The sequence below is a fragment of the Typopeltis vanoorti genome, chromosome 5, assembly GCF_054136105.1.
Source record: "Typopeltis vanoorti isolate ZY-2024b chromosome 5, IOZ_Tvanoo_1.0, whole genome shotgun sequence".
Taxonomy (NCBI): Eukaryota; Metazoa; Arthropoda; class Arachnida; order Uropygi; family Thelyphonidae; genus Typopeltis; species Typopeltis vanoorti.
The window spans coordinates 49,546,635-49,569,814 of NC_143553.1; the positions used below are offsets into that span (position 1 = coordinate 49,546,635).

Consider the following 23,180-nt stretch of genomic DNA (forward strand, 5'->3'; position numbering starts at 1 on the left):
ATATAAGGAGATAGGTGAAGAGAAGATGCATGAAGAATATAAGACACAGGCCAGAAGAGTGACTAGTGTGGTAAGGAAGGCGAAACTGGAATATGAGTGGAGATTGGCCCTAAGATCCAAAGAAAATCCTACGGAATTTTTTTAGCTATGTGACCAGTAGGAGGAGAAATGACTGTGGAAGAATGATATTATGGGATAAAAATGGGAATAGAGTGACTGATGCAGAGGACATAGTGAAATTGTTCGATGAACACTTTATTGGAGTATTTCATCCTGGAGGAGTCAGTTTTAATGCTAGAGGGACAGGGCAGGTTTGAGGTTTAGAGGTACAGGAGGAGAGCGTGTTTCAGATACTGAGTACTCTGGTTGTCAGTAAAGCTTTGGAACTGGATGGTATTTTACCATGAGTTTTGAGAGAATGTGCCAGGGAACTGACAGTGCTTTTAACCTGGCTTTTCAATGAAAGTCTGGCTGTGGGAAAGGTGCCCAGGGAATGGAAGGAAGGTAAGATAGTGCCATTGCATAAGGGTGGTAACAGACTGGAAATGTCTAATTATAGGCCAGTTTGTGTGTCATCAGTAGTTAAGATCTTGGAGAAAGTAGTGAGGGACCATATACAGCATTCGGCAGATGAGGTTAATGTTATCTGTGAGAGTCAACATGGATTTGTGAAAGGGCGCTCTTGTTTTAGCAATATGCTAGCCTTTTATAATAAAGTTACAAGAACATTAGATGAGGGAAAGGAATATACTGCAATTTTCTTAGACAGCGAAGGCATTTGACAGGGTGCCACATGATAAGCTGATATTTAAGTTGCGGCACATGGGTCTGGATATCAGATTGGTCAACTGGATTCAGGATTGGCTGTCTGATAGGTATCAGAGAGTTGTGTATGGTGGAGCAGTTTCAAGGAGGCAGAGGGTTACAAGGGAGGGGTCCCACAGGGCTCAGTACTAGGACCTATATTGTTTAACCTTTATATCAATGACATTGCAAGGGGATATTCAGTTGTTTGCGGATGATGCGAAGCTGGGAAGGATTATTAGTAATAGTGCAGATGTGGTAGCCCTGCAAGAGGATTTGAATAAGCTAGATAAATGGGAAAATGAATGGGGTTGTCAGTTTAATGCAGCAAAATGTAAAGTCTTGAGGTTTGGGAAACATCGATGGGATGCTGCATACTCTATGGGAGGAGTTATACTGGAGGAAGTAGGGGAGACGAGATCTAGGATTGATGATTGATAGAAACCTGAAATTTAGGGGACATATTGCAAAGGTAGTGAAGGTAACACAGAGGATTGCTGCAATTATGAGAAGGACACTGACCTGCAGAGATAAAAAGATTATCATTCCATTGTATAAGTCTCTGATCAGACCACACTTAGACTACTGTTCTCAGATTTGGTCCCCAGGATTTGAAGGGAATAAATTAACTTTGGAAAGGGCACAAAGACGGATGACAATGATGGTTTCAGGACTGTACAATTTTGGTTATGAGGATCGGCTGAGGGAATGTGGACTGCAGAGTTTGGTGGATAGGAGAAGTGATATGATTGAGACTTTTAAACTGTTGAGAGGTGGTTACAGGGTTGACACTGGGGAGTTCTTTCGCTTGGTTGAACAGCAGGAAGGAGTGATGACAAGAGGCCATCCCTGGAAGTTACGAAAGGAAACTGTGAACAAGAGGGTGAGGAGTGGTTTCTTTGCATGGAGGGTGGTTGAACTGTGGAATGCATTGCCTGATGGAGTGGTGAGAGCGAGAACAGTCAATGAGTTTAAGGAGTGGTATGATAGACTTTGTGTTTCTTAGGGGGGAGACCTCCCCTCGATGAGTCTTGACAGACTTTGACTCCATGGAGGCCTGAATGATAATAATAATAATTAAGATATTTGCTCACAAAACATGTTCAACAAAAACATTCCCCAGTTCATTCTACTTCCAAAAATCTCTCATTGTATGAAGGCCATACATTTCACACATGCTGCTGCAGTGAACATAATTGTCCACATTAAAATCCCCTGCCACTGTTTTGTGCATCAGTGCCATGATGCACAATACAGTGTAAAAATAGTAAACTTAATAAAAATAAGAAGAAAATAATAAACCTTTAAAAATCAGAAAATTAAGCATGCTACTCTTATAGTTAATCCCACAAACTCTCATAAGTATAATGATGCAAAAAAAGAATGACTTAATTGCTAAAAAATTTCCAAAAGAACTTATTTTTCAGCACTGATATTCACCACTTGCACGATCTCAGTATTCGAACGTGATTTCTTCACTTTCTGTTCTCCTATCATATCTGGCACAATTGCAGTGCCAGATGTGATAAGAGAACAATATGAACTGGAAACATGAACTATGAAATATGAACTGTAAATAGGAAACAGCGCACTGAAGCAAAAAAGAATGAATTTCTGTTGTTCATGTTGAACAGCGCAGCGTGTGATGGAAGATTGCAACAACATTTAATGCAATGTAAAGTTTTGGAATATAGGATTTGGTGATAGCTTTAGAACATGTAATTCTGACCATGCCTAAGAACGCAGCTAATGGAAAGAGATATATGTGGAACTGTAAGATTGGTAATTATGGAAGGCACCACAGTCAGTTCATATCAATACAACAGAATGATGTGCTGCAAGGAAAAGACATTGATGAAGCATTGGATTTGGTTAAAACATATCCAAAAGCAATGCACCACTGTATGATTGGGTCAGGTGAATAAACAAGGTAAGAATGGAAATCAGCGAATATTCAAAATTAAGCAAGCAGCATGAAAAATAAGTTAATATGAAAGAGATATGGATAGAGATAATGATCACATACACAAGTAATATAAGATGTAAGCTAGAAAAGTGACAAGTATAGTAAGAAAAGAAAACATGCAATGTGAGTGCTCATTCAGGCCAAAAGAAATCCAAGGCAGTTCCTCTACTTTGTAAGAAGCAAAGAATTAATTAATGCAAAAGTGTGACACTTGTGGCAATGTGATCACTGAAAATGATGTAGTGGGATTATTTATTGAGAAATTTACAAAGATATCATGAGAGTGGTATTGTAAGCTAAAAATGCTGAGTTTTTTTTATTCTTTTTTTAATATATATCATTCCACACATAAGAGGTTGTAAAATCTACAGCACACAGACTTTCATAATGTCTGGACAAGGATTAAAAAAGAAGAAATATGTTAATGTCATTTTTTGGGGCTACTTCATGTGGAAGGCAAAAACAGACAGATGAAGGGAAATAGCAGATTTGTTGGATAAGCAGTTAAACTGTAAAAGGATGATGGGTATATGTGGTCATCTTATTGCAGGTATAGCAGAAGTGAGGAAACAATAAATGCCATATCAATTTAGCATTTATTATTCCCCCCTTATAGTAACCTCCTATGTTTACCCCGGACAAATGATCACAGTAGAGAGAATTACATGTAGAATTCAACTTAGTTGGATAGCCTTTGGAAAACACTGTGAAGCACGCAAAGGAAACATCTTAATCTGCTTTAAAAGAAAAATATTCAACAGTTGTATACTTCCACTCATGATGGAAGTGTGACTTTGATGAAAACATTGACCAACAAGTTAGGATTACCCAGAGGAAAATGGAAAGATCATTACTCAGTATTACCATTCTAGATAGAAATCACAATACTTGGATAAGAGCTTAGACTAGGGTGAGAGATATTATAACAGCCATGAAAGATCCAAATGACAATGGACAGGTCATATTGCAAGATGTAACACTCAGAAATGGATGAAGTTGATATCTGAATGGTATCCTGAGATGGAAAGCAAGCTACAGGAAGACCAAAGAGATGGTGAGAGGATGAGATTAAAGAAATGGCTGGAAAATAAAGTGGCATAAAAATGCTCAAGACAAATGAATGGAGAACTTTGAGAGAGGCCTTTGTCCAGCAGTGGACAGAAAATGGCTGACGATGATGATGAAATGCTAATTCTGCTGATCAGCACCCATGGAAGTTGTTGAAAAGACACAATACAGAAACTGACTATTTTGAAAGCTGCTAGTCTGTGTGAGAGAGAGATAATTATCAAAGTTTAATAAATCTGAACTGCTTTCTTTTGGTTCTTAATGAAAGGGAAACAGATGAAATAAAGTATCATTTCATCACTACACTTTCTGGAATTATCAACAGTTGTATTACCACAGTCATACAGCATTAGTAAAGGCTTCTGTTTCTGAACAATTTATATAAAATAAGCGTTTATTCATTGTAATTCTTTTTTTCTTTTTTTTTTTGGCATGTAAGTTATTATTTTGGGAATTGTATTGTTTTAAACATAACATCAAATATCAGATCTTTTTTTTTTTTTTTTTTTTTTTTTTTTTTTTTTAACTTTTAAATGATAGTGGTGGATTGCTGTATAATGCTATAATCAATTCATTCTCTAAAATACAAATGCATTTATGTTTAATTAGCATGTGATATTATCTAGGAACAAGAGAATCAAGTTTTAAGCTATCATGAAGTTGCATTAAATGCTCAGACTGAAGATCATAGAATTGCTGCGGGAATAGCCAATGTAGATGCGGAGCATAAACAGAATGATGAAAAATTAGGATTTCAAATTAAGCTGTTAGAACAGATTGGTAAGTGATTATATCAATCATTAAAAATAAGTGAATTTACTTCATATAACTACCTAAATATTAATGTAATGTTTAACACATAAGAAGAACCATATTATTAGAAAAAAATACTCTTGTATCTTTCACTTTTAAGTGAAGAACTACAATGACTTATTACTTCAAGGAATCTGCTGGTAACAATAAAATGTGTATGTTTTATCATTTGTTTGTATAATATGTGCATACACACACACCACTTCTCAACACACACACACACACACACACACACACACACACACACACACACACACACACACACACACACTCTCTCTCTTTGTGTGTGTGTGTGTTGAGGAGTGGAAATCATCCTTATTTATCATCTGAGCATCACTATGGAGTCCTAAAACCTTACTGCAGAAGGTCCTGCTAACCATGATTCAGACAGTTCCTAACTCTCTGTGAACTCATTCACCAACAATATATTCATAATTTGTATGGCAACTCACAATGGCATAGGAATGCTTTGGTAATGGGGTAGATGCCAAGAGCATTGGTATCAGAAGTGCAACAGTAGCAGCATCTTTTACCAATTATTGAAAATGATACTGGAAAAAGTACTTAGCTATTACTTTACACCAAGAGCACTAAAAACTTAGGCCATGCTGCTACAAACCCATTCTGCTTATTTGCATGTGAGGACTAGATTTTTGCTCTCCAAGCAAAAAATACACCTTACATTCTTGTTAATCACACTTTTACTCAATTTTCAGTGGTGATCCTTTCTTCTTTTCTGTCTGCTGTTGGAAATGTACATGGATTTGGTCACCTGGGTTTCTTGGAAATAAGAGGTGGAGAGGATTCAGGTGACAGAAGACTGTGGAATGCTTCTTATGACAATAGATTGAAGGTTTATGGATTACAAATTTTGAAAAGAAGGTAAATTATAAAACATGTATGTTACAAATGGGATTCTGCACTAATTTTATAGACCAATCAGTATTCTCTCTAATCTGTACAAAATTATCACAAAAGTAATAATTTTGTGACAAACAGATTAACCCCTTTTCTAGACTCAAATCAACCTGCAGAACAAGCAGGATTTGTTTTACTGCTTCATAACAAGCAGTAAAACAAATAATAGAAAATCAGAAGAAAACCAATTGCCTCTATGTTTAGCCTTTAATGATTATGAAAAAGCATTTGATTCCATCAAAACTAATGCAATAATCAAAACACTCCAGAATTAGAGAGTTCATGGAGAACACACCCTCTGTCCAAAAAGAAACCGAACTTTTCGAAATTAAAAGAAACTAGTGGCGCCACCTGTTGTATCTTTTTGTTGTCGAAAGCAGCAACCTTCTTTAGTGTTGTGTCAACTGTTTATGACATTTGTTTCATTAGAAGCTGAGTTATAGTGCCAAGAGTGACAGTGTGTTTTGACGAACGGTTGGAAAATGAGTTTCAAACAGAGAGCTGCGATTGATTTTTGTGTGAAACTTAGTAAAGGTTTTACCAAAACGCATCAAATGCTTCAAAAAGCATACCTTGATGAATGCTTAGCCCGTATACTAAAGTTTACGAGTGGTTTAAGCAATTTCAAGTGGTCGTGAGACACTTCAGGACGATGAAAAGCCAGGCTGTCCATAAACTGGACTGAGTGAAGTTAACATCCAAAAAGTGCATGATTTCATGAAAGAAAACCTGAAATCATCCGTGAGATTAATTGAAGATGAATTGGGGATTCCAAAATCAACTGTGCACAACATTTTGACTGAGAGTTTGGGCCTTCATAAATTGAATTCGCAATTTGTTACACGCAAGTTGACCGATGACCAAAAATGTATCGAATTGAACACTGTAAGGACCCCATTAAAATCGCTCATAAGGACTCAAATTTCCTTGAAACCATCGTTACTGGTGACGAAATATGGTGTTTTGAGTATATGAGCTCAAAACAAAGAACCAGAGTGCTGAGTGGAAACCACCAGAAGAGGAGTATCCGAAAAAAAGTCACTTGGAGAAGTCAAAAGTAAAGACAATGCTGATTTGTTTCTACGATTGCAACGGCATTATCCGGAAAGAATTCGTTCCGCCTGGCCAAACGATCGATGGTGAGTTTTATCTCGAAGTTTTGAAGCAATTGATAGCGAGAAATCGTCTAAGGCATAAATATCGTGATGCAGACATCTGGTCACTTTTGCACGATAATGCACCATCTCATCGATCGAACATTGTGAAACGGTTTTTGAGCAAAAACTAAGTTTGTGTGTTGGATCACTCATCATATTCACCTGAATTAGTATCCTGTGACTTCTTTCTCTTCCCCTGAAAACATTCAAGCGGCAGTAACCATGACCCTCAACAATATCCCAAAAACCGATATAAAAAAACTCATTTAATGAAATAATTGACCGTATCAAAGCTGAGGGAGAGTATATTTATTGAAATAAATGATTTGAATAATTATAATTGGCCCGTGTTTTATTTTCTATCAAAAGTTTGGTTTCTTTTTGGACAGAGGGTGTATGTGGCCCTCCTCCAGGAAATATATCACACTGCAACAGCAACAATCCAACTTCACACAAGTAGCAATAAAATATCAATTGAAAAAGGTGTCTGACAAGGAGACTCTCTATCACCCAACATCTTTACAGCAGTTCTTCAAGAAATATTTAATAATATAAACTGAACAAACCTTGGTATGAAAATTAATAACAGAAACTTAACACACCCAAGATATGCAGGTGATATCATAATTTTTGCAAACACTCCAGAAGACTTTAATATAATGATAGACGACCTATATCATGAAAGCAGAAAAGTTGGTCTAAAACTAAACAAAGGAAAAACTAAATTCATGTTTAATCATTTGTAACACCAAGAAACATAATAATAGAAAACAATTTCTTGGAAAGAGTCTCTTCATATACATACTTATTATATGATATATATATATATATATTGGTCATCTCATTGATCTAAACTGTGAACTCCAAAAGGAAATAAAAAAGAAGAGTTCAACTTGCCTGGAGTGCATTCAGAAAATTGAAAAGGCATTTTTCAAAACAATGATGTCCCACTCTGTTTAAAAAGGAAGACATTTAACCAGCATATACTTCCAGTCATCACATATGGTTGTGAAACTAGATCTCTAACAAACATGCTGACAAATAAACTAGCAAGAACTCGAAAAATGGAAAGGCAGATGCTAGGCATCACATTAAAAGATAAGAAGTGAAACATCTGGATAAGAAGCCAGACTCATATCACTTGCCATCATTCTTCGCCAGAAGCAACTAAAATGGAAATGGGCTGAACATCTATCCAGAAGAGAAGATGAGCAATGGACCACCATGGTAGCAAACTGGATTCCAAAAGAAGGAAACGGGGTCGAGGACATCCTAAAAAAAAGGTGGAGTGATGAATTGTGAAATTTTGTTGGGAAAAACTGGTCAACCATTGCCAAGAACAAAGACAGGTGGAAGGAACTGGAGGAGGCCTTCATCCATCAGTGGACAGAAAATGATTGCAAAGAAAAAGAACAAGGGATATAATTGGAAGTCATGTGAGAGTAGTTAGTAAGAGCTTGAGGACACTAGATTTTTTTTTAATGGAGAGAGTGGTTAGTGAGCGAGTGAAATGGGTTACCAACGATAGTCATGAGTGTTCTATCAGGGAACTAGTTTAAGGAGAGATGTGGTGGGTATTGTGTGTATGTGTGGATAATTATTATTACACAAGCATTTCTATGCTGTCTACAGATTCATTACAGGATTAATGAGCCTAGATGCCACAAAAATGTGGAGGAAATACAAACTAACATTTTCACAATATCTATCATATTACACTTTGTTATTAGCAAGACACTTACAAGAGACTCAGCAAATCCATTCCACTCATTTGGCACTGGCCAAGCAAATGGTCTAGTCCTTACACCCTTGCTTAACAATTCTCTTTCAAATTCCAGAGATGAATCCCAGTTCTTCCCCCCATACTTAGGCCATGCTGCTACAACCCCATTTCACTTATTCACATCTGAGGACTAGATTTTTTGTTGAAAATTTTTCTCTCAGTATAAAAACATTCTTTAAGTAACTTGTATTCCGTGGCGTAGCTAGGGGGGTGCGGAGGGGGCGGTCCGCCCCAGGTGGCACTTTAAACCTTTTTGAACTTTTACAATCAATTCTAAAATACAGTCTCGAGAACTCATTTCCAAATATTGTAATGCTACTGCGAATTTTCCTCACAATTGTGTAAGTGTTGTTAGTTGTGAGAGGAGTTTTTCTAAATAAAATTGATTAAGAATTACCTATATTACTATGAAATAGATTTTGCCAATGTCATCAACGATTTTGCTAACAGAAAAGCAAGAAAAAATAGCATTTTAGAATGCTGAAATTAAAGTTTTACTTTAAAAATAAACAGTGTTTTAATTTATTTCCCTATATGTCGTTTTAACTTTTTGTAATATTTTTGGTATTGAGAGGGGAGGCTAACTCAGGGACCATCCTGGGTAGCAACAGCTCTAGCTACACCACTACTTGTATTTCACTATTATAATTTCCCTTTTCTGCCTATCAACTAATTTCTGTACCCCCAAAATCTTCAACCTGTCCTCATTAGAAGCATACCATAAACCTGTCATCTTGGTTCCTCACCTCTGTATCCTCTCTGCCTCTTCCTCATTCCTAAGAAACCTAGGTGATCAAATCTGTGCTCGTGCAATGCACACAGGTGCCAGGATAGTAAAGGCGCCAAAGAGGAGGAAATACTTTAAAAAAAAAAAAAAAAAAAAAAACGTTTTTTAAAGTGATTTTTTTATTTGGCAGGGAGGGGGATAGGGGTGCCAACTAAAGTTTTGCACACAGGGGCCGGACACTACTGGCGTGCCCCTGTTTATCACCTAGGTTTCTTGAATTGATCATTGAAGAACACTCTGAAAGAGTGTTCTTCAGACAATTTCCTATATTATTAAATATAGGAAATTTAATGCCCTGTGGCACAATGCTTATCATTGGAAAAGACACTGATGGAACAGAGTATCATTAGTATCCTTTCCAATGTTTTTGTGATGTCCAGCAATATCATCATGTAGTCATTACCTTTAGCCAACTTAACTGGAACATTGTTATAAAAAGGCGAATAAATATTGAGGCATGCCCACTTTTCACTAAACCGTGCTGCTCCCCATATAGTATCCCATTTCTTTCTATCTATTCCTGGATTTTTTTCTTTACTCAACTTCTCCAATACTTGAACACCCACTCTCTAGATAATGATCAGTTTGTAATATGCAATTTCAGGCTTTGAGTCTCCTTTATTCAGTAGAACTACAATCATGAGCCCAAACATTATGACCATCCAGCCTGTTTCCAGGCAGTCCAGACTGCATGGTTGTATAGAAACAGGCCATTGGTGGTATCCTAGTATGGAAATTGTTCTCATGGATATCACTGAGTCCTCTAATGCCCAATGAATACCCCTCAACTGCTAATTCTTATCTAAGGAGTGTTTTGGGGCAAAGTATTGCCCTACATAGTGACAATGTGTCCTAATGAATCTTGATTCTTCCAGCAGGACAACAGCCCCCAATCTCACAAGGATTGCATTTTGCAAGAATAGCTTGAAGAACATATCCAAGCATTCTGTGTACTTCCCTGGCTGGTTGATTTTCCTGAGTATTATTCAGACTCCATGAAGATGCAGTGTTATAATAATCATACAGAGGTAGCAGGGTTTTTCTCCCCGAAACTCGGGTTTTTCATCCCGCATATAGACAAATCGGCCCTTCAGAACACGCAATTTTCAGACAAAAAATACTTGTGGTGGTTGTGGATAGTAGATGGCGCTGATGTAGTTGATTGGTAGTAGTGGTGGAGACAGAGCTGTACAGTGGGTGTCCTCCCGCAATGAGTCTTCGGACTCCTTGGAGGTGTCACGAATAATAATAATATATCAGGGGCGAATATTCCAGGTGCGCGTGCTCATCCACGAAATATCAGTATCACCCATATTATATTTTTGCATTTATTCCCATTAAAAACTCCCCCAATTGTTTGCCGACTTCGCACGATTCCTAAAATTGAACACAACATACTGTACTAATGCTTCATTGTCCTCCTCACAAGGGTAATAAAGCATTAGTGCTTCATGAAGAAGGCACTTTTCACCGTGTAAACATTGCCCAGGTGTGCTTTCAAAATGCATATGCCTTTGCGCCCTTTGAAAAGATGTAAAGAGGGCACAGCGGGTCAAATTCTTAGCTTTCTAATATTTTTAAACTGCTGAGAAGGCCGGGCTGGGCGAGTTAAAATTTTACGCTCACCTAGCAACTGTGACTCATTATTATGTTAACCAATCCAATTGAATGTTGTCACTTGTCATGAGTTGAGTGATTACTATATCCGATGGCTTTACTACAAATAGCTGTTACACATGTTTTCTGGAACTGAAAATTTGAAAGTGGATTTTAGGTGGACCAAAATGCTTTTCTTGCTATGCAGTATAGCATCTGTTGAGGTTGCAAAGTTTTTTAATGGTATAGAGACATTTTTATTCTAGTCTTGGAAACAACAGACAGTAAAAAATTATCTATTCCTGAATAAAATTTAATATTTGTGTATTATAAAACGTTGTTGATCTACAACAAAATACCAGCATATATGAAATTGATAAGACAGAAGAACTGCGCTGATATTAAAAAAAAAAAAAAAAAAAAAAAAAAAAACTGATAGAATTCTTGGAAGTGTGGATAATTCCGATAATGAACGGATGTTATGTATACTGAGTCTCAGTAAAGAAAAGAAATTTCTTGGCAAACAGAGCGAAATATACACAAACCAGAGAAATACACATAACATGGGCAACAAATTTTACGAGATGATTTACTGCTCCATCAAATGATATTTATTCCTGCCATTCTCTGTTTCCTCATAAGTTTTTTTTTAATTATGCCATCATAAATTCAATTATTCATGTCTAGACTTTATAGGATCATGCTATTTGCTCCACCCAGCAACTTATAGGACACACATATCACAAATGTTAATTATTAATAATTCGTTTACCATTAATGAAAGTATTTCTACTCGCACTTATTTTTTTTTAATTTCCTATTCTAACATGTCTTATAAATGATGGTTCACATATTTTCATCTTTGAGTATTTCAAATATACTAACCAACTATAGCATTCACCTTCATTGTTGTTTTCTAATAAATCTTAAAACAAACAGATTGTTCCCCCATTCTATGCAGAAGTATTCAAAGTTATCCTGCAATTAATTGCATTGGACCAATTAAGATGAGCGCTATGCACTCCCAAAACTTTCATACATCGATAAAAACGCAATCATATGGTCATGGGTGCTGTAGAGGGAGGGAGGGGAGAAAACGAACCCCCAGGCTCGAGTAAAAAATTCCACAAATTTTAATCGTAAAAGTGATTGCGATATGTAACCTTATGGCTTATAACCTTATATGTAAGCTTTGTCTGTTTTAAAATTTTATTATGAGTTTGCCTGTTTTGGCCCATGGCGGGGTAGCCATAGAATACGTGTTTCATTGCAGCAATAAAACACGTGTTCCTGTTTTTGGTTCATCTTTTTCTGATTCGTGGACAGCGAGACCAGTTCGTTTGCCCTCTGTGTCTACTGAGTCACTGAGTGAAGTGTAAATTTATAGTGAAACAAATTTAAAAGGAAAAATACATTTTTAAAAGGTAAGTGTATGTAATTTAATATTATTCTACTTGTTAGTTTTATTTTTTGCTTTAAAACTGAAATAATTTAATTTAGGATTTTGGGATTAATTAATTAGTTGATTTTTAATATAATATGCCGATCAACTTTTTTATATATGAAATTGTGCTAAAACTGTATTAATTCTGAATACTTTTCTCCCAAGAATTAAAGATTAAAATTGACGTAAATGTAATTTAATATCTCATCTCATCTCATCTTCCTTATACCCTCTTTTACCTTGCGGTGTCGAGGGTCCATTGATCATCGGACCTCACTCCGTTTACAGGATAAGGTGGTCAGCCTTATGCCCCGGTGTATCCTATGGCCTGTAGTGTTGAGTTCTCAAGGCCAGTTTGCCTGCTTTGCGGGATGAAAAACCCCAGAATAAACTGGGGAAAAAACCCTGCTGTCCACGCCCAAGACTGGCTAACTTGGCTATGGCTGAGGAAGATCCTTCGGCTCCTCACGTCACCGACGGGAATCGAACCTGGGACACTCCTTCCCCAGGCATACGGTTGCGAAGCGCATAGCCACTAGGCCAACCACGCAGATTTAATATTTAATTTAATATTATTTATTAAATAAAATTTAATAAATACTTTTTTCCCAAGAATTAAAGATTAAAATTGACGTAAATGTAATTTAATATTATTATATTAAATTTTTATATTAATTTAATATTATTATATTAAATTATTAGTTTTATTATTTTTTGCTTTAAAACTGAAATACTTTTTTCCCAAGAATTAAAGATTAAAATTGACGTAAATGTAATTTAATATTATTTATTTAATAAAATTTATTTAATAATAAATTTTATTAAATATTATTATTTAAATAATATATAAATAAAATATTATTTAATAACAATATTTAATAAAATTGACGCAAATGTAATTTAATATTATTCTACTTGTTAGTTTTATTATTTTTTGTATAAAACTGAATACTTTTTTTCCCAAGAATTAAAGATTAAAATTGACATAAATGTAATTTAATATTATTTATTAAATAAAATTTAATAAAATAAAATTCTGAATACTTTTTTCCCAAGAATTAAAGATTAAAATTGACGTAAATGTAATTTAATATTATTTATTAAATAAAATTTAATAAAATAAAATTCTGAATACTTTTTTCCCAAGAATTAAAGATTAAAATTGACGTAAATGTAATTTAATATTATTTATTTAATAAAATTGACGTAAATGTAATTTAATATTATTTATTAAATAAAATTTAATAAAATAAAATTCTGAATACTTTATTCCCAAGAATTAAAGATTAAAATTGACGTAAATGTAATTTAATATTATTTATTAAATAAAATTTAATAAAATAAAATTCTGAATACTTTTTTCCCAAGAATTAAAGATTAAAATTGACGTAAATGTAATTTAATATGATTCTACTTGTTAGTTTTATTATTTTTTGCTTTAAAACTGAAATACTTTTTTCCCAAGAATTAAAGATTTCTTGGGAAATCTTTAATTCTTGTCTTTAATTCAATTTTAATCTTTAATTCAAGAATTAAAGATTAAAATTGACGTAAAATGAAAATAATGTACTGTATTTATAGTTTACATCGATAAATAATTTTAAAAAATAAAGCTAAACGACATTTATTGATGTAATTATTTAATTAAATCAGTAATTATCAAAATTTATTGATGTAATATTTGTCTCCAAGCTTTGCCTCCTTTCTGGAAAATTTCCTGCAGATGCACTCCTATGCATATGGTCAAATTGATGTGAAATTTGTAGCATGTGTTGTATAACCCACATGACAGCACACACTACCGAAATGGGCACGGGATGCCACTGGTATATATATGTATGCTTAACACCACACAAAATGATCTTTTATTGTATTTACTGAGAAATGGGTTTTTCTGATATTTTACGTGTGTGTGTGTGTGTGTGTTCTACTGCAACGAATCCTTGGGCTACCATTGTGGTTGACAGTGAGTTGTGTGTGTGTAGAGTACTCTGTGCAGTATCATGTAATAATAATCATATGATAAACCTGAATTCAGCAATTATGATCATAATAACAGATGTGACTGAAATCCCATTATAAATGCTTATTTTTGTAGTGGGGAGTACAAATTGCTATATACAAAAATAATTAAAGTTAAGGAGCATATTTTATTATTCTTTTCAGTCTTTCATCAAGTGACATAAGTCCATCCACAGTGGCAACAGTATCAGCTCTACGAATTATCAAAATTCATATTCGTACCTTTATATTGTATTAAAGTGACTGCTTCCTTGGACAGAGAAGGATACATAGTAATATACTTGGATTTCGCAAAGGCTTTTGATAGAGTACCTCATGATAAGTTGACAGTCAAACTAGAGCAGATGGGGTTGGATATTAGATTAGTGCATTGAATTGGAGACTGGCTATCTGATAGGTATCAACAAGTTGTGTATGGGGGTGCGATATCCAGGAAAAGGAAAGTCACTAGTGGAGTGCCTCAGGGGTCTGTTTTAGGGCCATTACTATTTAACTTGTATATTAATGATATTGGCAAATATTTTGATGGAGATATTCAGTTGTTTGCAGATCATGCAAAGTTGGGACGAACCATAAAGAGTAGTGAAGATGTTGTGGCTTTGCAAGAAGACTTGAATAAATTGAGTGATTGGGCAAGCAAATGGGGATGTGAGTTCAATGTTGCAAAATGTAAGGTTTTAAAATTTGGAAAACAAAGATGGGATGCAGAATTTATGTTTGGTGAGAATCTATTGTTGGAGGTAGAGGAAATAAGAGATCTGGGGGTGATAGTGGATAAGGATCTAAAATTTAGGCGACACATCGCCAAAATTGTGAAGACAACACAAATACTTCTGGGAATGATGCGGAGGACACTGACATGTAGAAGTAGGGAGATTCTTGTTCCATTGTATAAGGCTTTGATTAGGCCACACATGGACTGTTGTGCCCAGATTTGGTCACTGGGTTTTCAGAAGGATGAAAAGATGTTGGAAAAGGTCCAAAGGCGACTGACTAAGGTAATTTCTGACCTCTGGAATGTTGAGTATGAGGAAAGATTGAGAAGATGTAATTTGCAGAGTCTGGTGGAGAGAAGGAAGGGGGGAGATATGATAGAGACCTACAAGTTGGTAAGAGGTTGTTATAAGATCAATGGTGGAGAAGTTCTACAGAGAATAGTGGGAGATCAGGGGAGAACCAGAGGTCATCCCTGGAAACTGTATAAACAGGGTGTGAGTAGGGGAGTGAGAGGCAGGTTTTTTTCGTGCAGAGTTGCGAATGATTGGAATGCCTTGCCTGAGAGTGTGGTGTCTGCAGGGAGTTTGAGTGTGTTTAAGACACGGTATGATGAGATGTGTGTGTGATAAAAGGACCTCCCAGATGAGTCTTTGACTCCATTAGGTCTTGGGAAATAATCATAATAATAATATAAATGTAACTACTACCAGATTTGTTCAAGGTCACTTTTATGTGTAAGAGGAAAATCAGACCAATAGGTGGAAGATCATCCCAATTCTGAATCTTAGTTCTTACTAAGCTCTAATACATTAACTACAACTCCAGACACACAGATTGGATTGGCCTATAATTTGAAGGCTTAGTCTTATCACCTCCCTTATGAAGTGAAAAAAACTTTGTCCTCTTTCCACTTTGTTGGAACATGGCCCACTGTAAGATTCATGTTAAAAAACCAACTCCTTGGAATATTTCTTTAAAAAAACTGTCTCTAATATAATAACAATATCTATCATAATATATCATCAAGCATTGCAGCCCTATGGTCATGTCTCTAAAGAATCTCCTGGGATTCTTATGCGGAGACTGCTTTTGCGATTGATGTGGAGAACATTGATATGCAGAAGTAAGGACGTTTTGATTCCATTGTACAAAACTTTGATCAGGCTGAAGATGGATTATTGTGCACAGATTTGGTCACCAGGTTTTCAAAAGGATGATGAGATGTTAGAGAGGGTCCAGAGATGATCGACTAAGTTCATATCTGGTCTTTGGAATGCGGAATATGACAACAGATTGAAATTCTTACAACAGATTAAAAGAATGCAAATTACAGAGCTTAGTGGATAGAAAGAAGATGCGAGACATGATTGAGATATATAAGTTGGTAAGAGTTAATTACCAGATTAGCATGGATGAGATTTTTCATAGAATATCTGGAGACAGGGGGAAGGGGAGAACAAGAGCAAATTCCTGGAAGCTGTATATAGTAGATGTGAACAAGAGTCAAGGAGTAGATTTTTTGCATGGAGAGTGGTGGGTAATTGGAATGCAATGTCTCAGAGTGTGGTGAGTGCAGGAACAATGAATGCATTTAAGTTGAGGTATGATGAGCTGTGCATGTGAGAGTGGGACCTCCCACGATGAGTATCTTGACTACATAGAGATCTGTTGGTAATAATAATAATGATTTTTTTAGCCCCATTAGCTGATGCTGTTCATACTGTGCTTTTTTGTTGCCCTTATCCAGTAAGTCACATTCCTTGCCTACTCTTTGTACTCCTCATACAGCTAATTATTACTACTCATATTTTGCTTCTTCCTGACTGCATTCTTCATTTATCCATTTCACACCTATTTTCAAATGCCTGACCTTTGGAATATAGTAAGTCCTTGATTTACGACCACTTATACTTACAATGGCCATATCATTATAATAAATTTAGTTTAATCCTTTATCCAAGTGTGTGCAAACAAAGTTTGCGCCTGAAAGTATCTTCAGGACTGGGATAAAGTGGTACAACACCGGACGACTCCTTGCAAAGGTGGAGCAAGCCACCAGCACTCCTATCTCAGTATCTCCCATAATGCAAAACACATCTCCTTGCAGATATGTATAATGTTATGCATTAAGAGAAGGGCCACTACCCAGACTAGTTTTGACCTTTATTGAGGTCTCTTCAGTGGGAGGCAGGCCCAAGTGGAGATACCAAGGCAGAAGCATTAGCAAGGTCATCTCCTCCTATAGGAGTTGCCAAATGGTGTGCCACCTTTTTATTAAATTACTCTGGATTTAGAGAAAGATGTTGAAAGTTTATTTTTCACTTGGTCAGACTGTAATAAATTTAGTTTAATCCTTTATCCAAGTGTGTGCAAACAAAGTTTGTGCCTGAAAGTATCTTCAGGACTGGGATAAAGTGGTACAACACCGGGCGACTCCTTGCAAAGGTGGAGCAAGATACCAACACTCCTATCTCAGTATCTCCCATAATGCAAAACACATCTCCTCGTGGATATGTATAATGTTATGCATTAAGAGAAGGGCCACTACCCAGACTAGTTTCAACCTTTATTGAGGTCTCTTCAGTGGGAGTGTTGGTTGCTTGCTCCACCTTTGCAAGGAGTCGCCCAGTGTTGTACCACTTTATCCCACTCCTGAAGATACTCTCAGGCACAAACTTTGTTTGCACACACTTGGATAAAGGATTAAACTAAATTTATTATAGTCTGACCAAATGAAAAATAAACTTTCAACGTCCATACCATTAACACTTTCTCTGAATACCAAAATACTTTGCAAACCCATGGAACAGGGTGTTATTAAAGGCATATTTTAAGACATACTTTTGTTCAGGTTATTCTGCTACTGAGGATAAGAAAACCAACTTTTGAAAGGAATATAATATCCTCTTTCTTTCCCACTGCCATCTATATTACCAGGTCTATTAGTAACATCCATCTAAATATTTCATCCTAGCTGCTTCTAACACATACTGGACACTGAATTAGAAACTTTTATTTAATACCATGTTGGACTTCCTTCAACTTGAATTACAGCACATATACGGTTGGCATAAATTCCACAAGGAGTTGGATTGCATCTACAACATACCAGGTGTTCGCTAGACATCTTTTAAGTGGCTCAGATTAAAGGAAGAGGACTTTGCTCCTGGATCTGTTTTTTGAACATGTCCATACATTCTCAATGAAGGTTTCGTGATGGCCAGGGAAGGTGGTCGAAGTTGCTGTCATGCTCACTGAACCACTGCTAAACAATTCTTGCACAATGGGCAGTAGCATTGTCATCTGTGAATCGTCACCTGCTGGATAAATTGTCAACATTAAAGGATGAACTTGATCAGTGACAACGTTCAGATATTCCGTGGAGGACACCCAACCTTCCAACAATATCAGGAGACATGTTTCATACCAAAAAAATATGTCCCACACTGTGACACCTCCAGAAACTTGAACTGTGTTTACAAGGCATGCTGGGTTCATTGCTTCATGGTGCTCCTGCAAAACTCTTTGCCTAGTAGGTACAGAAAAAGGTGTACTGTGACCCATCAGACCAAGATTTTTTCCATTCTTCCATTGTCCAGTCATGATGTTCCTGACACTACTATAGACAAACTTTGCAGTTCTTCACAGACATCAGTGGTTTCTGTATAGGCATTCGACTCCCAATACTGATCCTCTTCAATTCCCTACACATAGTTCGGTGGGATGTGGGTCAGGAACAGTCTTCATTAAACTGGTCAATTGCTGCACACCGTTTGTTCGTCCAAGTCTTATGATGACAATCTCATTCCTGACAGATTATCTTAGGGCCACAGTTAGGCCTCTTAGACAAGCAATGTGGGTTAGTTTCCCACTGATGATTAAACACTCTGGATATGTTACCTTTTGAGAAACCAGTCAGCTTTTTGCTGTTTTCAAAATCATGGCTCCAGCCAGATGGATGCCCACAATTAAGCCCTTTACTTAACTCTGAAAGATCATGTTTTTCTCATTGTGATCAACACTATTGACAATTACTGACCAGCAGCATTCTTAAATAGTTGCCTAGAAATCATGATGATGCATGTGACCAAGTATTCTGCACATATGCTGTGTAAGTGACATCTACTTAAAGGTTTCTAATTTAGTGGCTGATTGGTGTACCTTACACCATACTGCCCTCAAAACCACTGCCACTGTTTGTCACCTATATCTCAATCCTGGGGGATAACTTCTCTGCTACCATCATCAGCGCTACTTTTTCTTTCTGTCTTCCCATTATACCCCTCCATCTCTATTCCTATTAGAATGTCATCATCATCCAACAATGTATTATTCCAGCAGTTTTTGAGCAAATGAACTTGATTAATGTAACAATTTTGTACCCCTTATTTCAGATAAAATTTAAGGAGAAAACTATAGTTAAGGTCAGTAAACAGAGAAAATGATAGGAATCAAAAGGAAATGGTAAGCAACACAACAAAGGTGAAAAATTGTGCATTAATGCCAGAACACATTAGCAGGAACCATACATAAAGCACGTGAAATATCGTAATAATATAAGAAAAAGAACTAAGAAAAGTATGAAATTATAATAAAATGAAAATCCAGAATTAATTTCAAATTTCAAGTGTTATACAAGTTTAAGTCATTTCACTGAAATTTTCATAACAAACAAAATATGTGCAGTCAACCTTTTGATTGCTCTTGTTACAAAGAGGAGGCATAAGAGATGAACAGCTAACATGCATTAGTTAGCCTAGGGACAGGGATGACAGATGGTATGAACAAGTCAGATTCCTAATCAGACAGAGACTTTATGATACACAGCTGGCATAAGTTCATACTGTACAAGGAAATTATATTCTTGTTTTAATCCTTTACCCAAACACAAGCAAACAAAGTTAGCATGTGAAGTATCTTCACACTTAGTCCACTTGTATGTAGAGGGCTAGTAGAGGTTTGAAAGTTCTCTAAAGTTCTGGCTATTTTTTTCTGAAGTGCCCTGGATATAGAGGATAGTAATGACATTACTGTAGTCTTTATATTGAAAGGGATGTGAGTAGTTGTAAGAGACAGATAATTTGTAGATGTTTTTGGCATTGTAACCATTGGACAGGAAGGTTGGAGCATTTAAAGGCGGGGCAATTTATGTATATATACCTACCCATGTGGTGGGGTTTTCTGTAAACTTCAAAAGAAAGGGCACCATTGGGCAGATATGTGAGTAGAGTATCTAAAAAAAAAGCAGCTGCTATTTTCCTTTTCAGTAAACTGGATTCTGGGGTGCTGACTGTTGAGGTGAAGGAGGAGAGAGAGAGAGAGAGAGTCTAACGTGTCTCAACAATATTGCCAAATAGAGAAGATGTCATCAATATATCTTAAATCAATTGAAGGTTTGAGACTGGCAATATCAAGAACTTTCAAAATGCTACATATAGAGATTCACCAGGGGAGGGGGGGGGAGCCCACAGAAGTACCTTCTATCTGTTTATAAGGAGCCCTTCCAAGAGAAGTAACCAATATGGACAGCAAAATTAAAAAGATCAATAATGTCATGAGGGAAAGCATTTTTCAGTAAATTTAGAGTATCAGAAAGGGGAATATTTGTGAATAAGGAGGTGACATCAAAGCTCACTATGATATCATTATTATTTAGAACTAAATTCTGGATTAAGGATTTGAAATGTGTGGAATTTTTTATATAGGAAGACAAAGTGTGGCCAGTAAGTGAAATTAAAGATTTATTTAATGTTTGGCTAATTTAAAGGAGGAGAAATCAGTGGCATCTACTATGGTATGGAGAAGGTAATTAATTGGTTTTATGAATTTTTGGCAATCCATATATTCAGGCAGGGGGTGGGGATAAGAATAAAAAGTTTGTTTTTCAACTTCGGGAGGCCAAGGTGACATTTTTAGTAGCCTTTTTAATGTGTTTTTTTTTTTTCTTTCTGATACTTGGTAGGATCTTAATTTAGTGATTTATAAGTGGTGCAGTCTCTGAGCAGAACATTTATTTTCTGATTATAACCATTGGAATTGAAGACTCACTGGCATAACCTTTATCAGCTGTAGTAATAATTATGTTGTTGTTGTTGCTGCTGTTGTCTTTGCAGAGTTACATAGTGCATGGAGCTTGCTATTGGAGAGATTTCTTTTTGGCAGTGATGTTTAAGATAAGATGCTAGCTACATCAAGCCTGATGTAGTTGGCAACATTAGGAGGTAAGTTGTGCACCACCACCATGCTCTATATGCCACATGATTTCTAATTAAGAACTTGCCAAGGCACTACTGCAGAGGCCAAGACTAAAACTAATGACTGTTTCGCTGAATCTTTTTGTTAACAATACCTTGTAGCAGCTGACTTTTCAGTGGAGAAGAACTCTGAAGATTATTACATTTTTTAATATGTTTTATCTTCTGAAATTCTTTATAGGCAAATTTCTCAAAAATATCAAACAGAATTCTCCAAAGTTTGGGGTTGAGAATAGAGGATAGTTCAACTTGAAGAGAGCTAATAGCTGTAGCTGTATTAATAGTAGATAATTTAGCACGAGTAGTGGTGATTTTTTTTTCATGAAGCACAGCAAATCTGGTTCATCTGTAGATGTGGAGAGCTTTAAGAGAGTGAAATTTTGTTTTAAACTTAATTCAAGTAGGTATAAGTCCATTATCCCTATACCTTTTAAGAAAGGCCAGCTGATTAAGTTCCCAGGATAAACATAGCTTCCACTTATCATAATTTTTAGCTTTGCTTGCTGTATCATCTCCATGCAGAATTAGTAAACAAGTATTTAGGCTTAGTTGCTGATTTACACTTATGATATAGGTTAATGGAATAATTACAATAGCAGGTTTAATCATTTTAATATTTCATCTCTGTTGCAGCAACATCTCCAGGAATACAATGTTAAAATTGTAATAACACATAAGAAACAATAAGCAGAAGAAATTAACTACTTTCAAACCTCATATGAAGCTAGCTTCCATTCCCTGCACTCCTAATGATCCATTTTCTTATCTCTCTATTCCAGGCCTTTACAAGGTTCCTTGTTCTTGCAACTTATATTATAGTCAAACTGGGAGAGCATCCTATAAGAATACAAAAAGTACATCTACCACAACTATGGTTAGTCAGGTCTAGTAGACCATGCCTTGGATACCTTGCACAGAAAAAGAAAACTATCATGCCCTATCACAGTAAATAAACTTGAAAGACTACTTTTTTTCGGAATCGGTGGCAGATCTTAATAAATATGGTTGTATTAAACTTCTCAAAATTTGAGAAACTTTAATTCTTAGGCCTCCTGCCCAACATAAGCTAGCCAACAGCACACCCATAGAGGGTGCCCCTCATAAAACTTTAGTTTTTATTTAGTCTATTTCATCTCTTTGTGTGTTATTACAATTTTAACAGTATATTCCTGAAAATCATTAGAGTGATGATGCTATATAGTTTTTGATTTTGGTGAGAATCAGTTATTTTATGATCCTATCCTTCAGATGGAAGAACATACTTTTGGAATTTAAATTTACCTGTTAATTCTATTGATACATGATGTCCAATTAATTATGCAGTTTTCATTCATCAGATACACAGAATTTTCACAGCTTTATTTCCAGTGTGGACACTGGAAATAAAGTGACACACTTTCTGACACACTTTCCAGTGTGTCAGATTTTTTAACTGCCCTTTTAATGCTCAAGTTGTGTAATTTTTGATTTCTTAATTGCATTCTCAGACAAAGTACTTTTTTTTTCCAAGTGTCAGCCACCTGCTGGTTTATTGTGTGCTTTATCTATACAACAAAAATCAATTGTGTAGATCAGTAATTGATATTTAACTATATCATGTTCTAAAAATTATATGTTGATATATAAGATAGACCCTGTCATTTTATATCCTTTAGCTTCTTTAAAAGAAGAGCTTCAAGTTGAAAAAGAGAAAGTTCTTGAAGAACAGGCACAAGAGTTTCGTGCAGAAATTAAAGGATTAAAACTAGAACTTGATGCTGCAATTCAAGATGTGCAGGAAAAGGTATTATTATTATTATTATTATTATTATTATTATTAATGCCCTAAAAATCAAATAAGTAATAGAAACT

At 35.7% G+C, this 23,180-nt stretch overlaps 1 protein-coding gene across 1 annotated transcript in view; it reads left to right on the plus strand.

Annotated features, from left to right (window-relative positions):
* Positions 1-23,180, plus strand: part of LOC150106392 (uncharacterized) — a 264,780-nt gene that overhangs the window by 132,780 nt on the left and 108,820 nt on the right. Inside the window, exons 10-11 of the mRNA XM_090392418.1 lie at positions 4,465-4,618; positions 22,985-23,112. Of these exons, the coding sequence (XP_090248544.1) occupies positions 4,465-4,618; positions 22,985-23,112 (282 nt within the window). The remainder of the gene's footprint in view (positions 1-4,464; positions 4,619-22,984; positions 23,113-23,180) is intronic.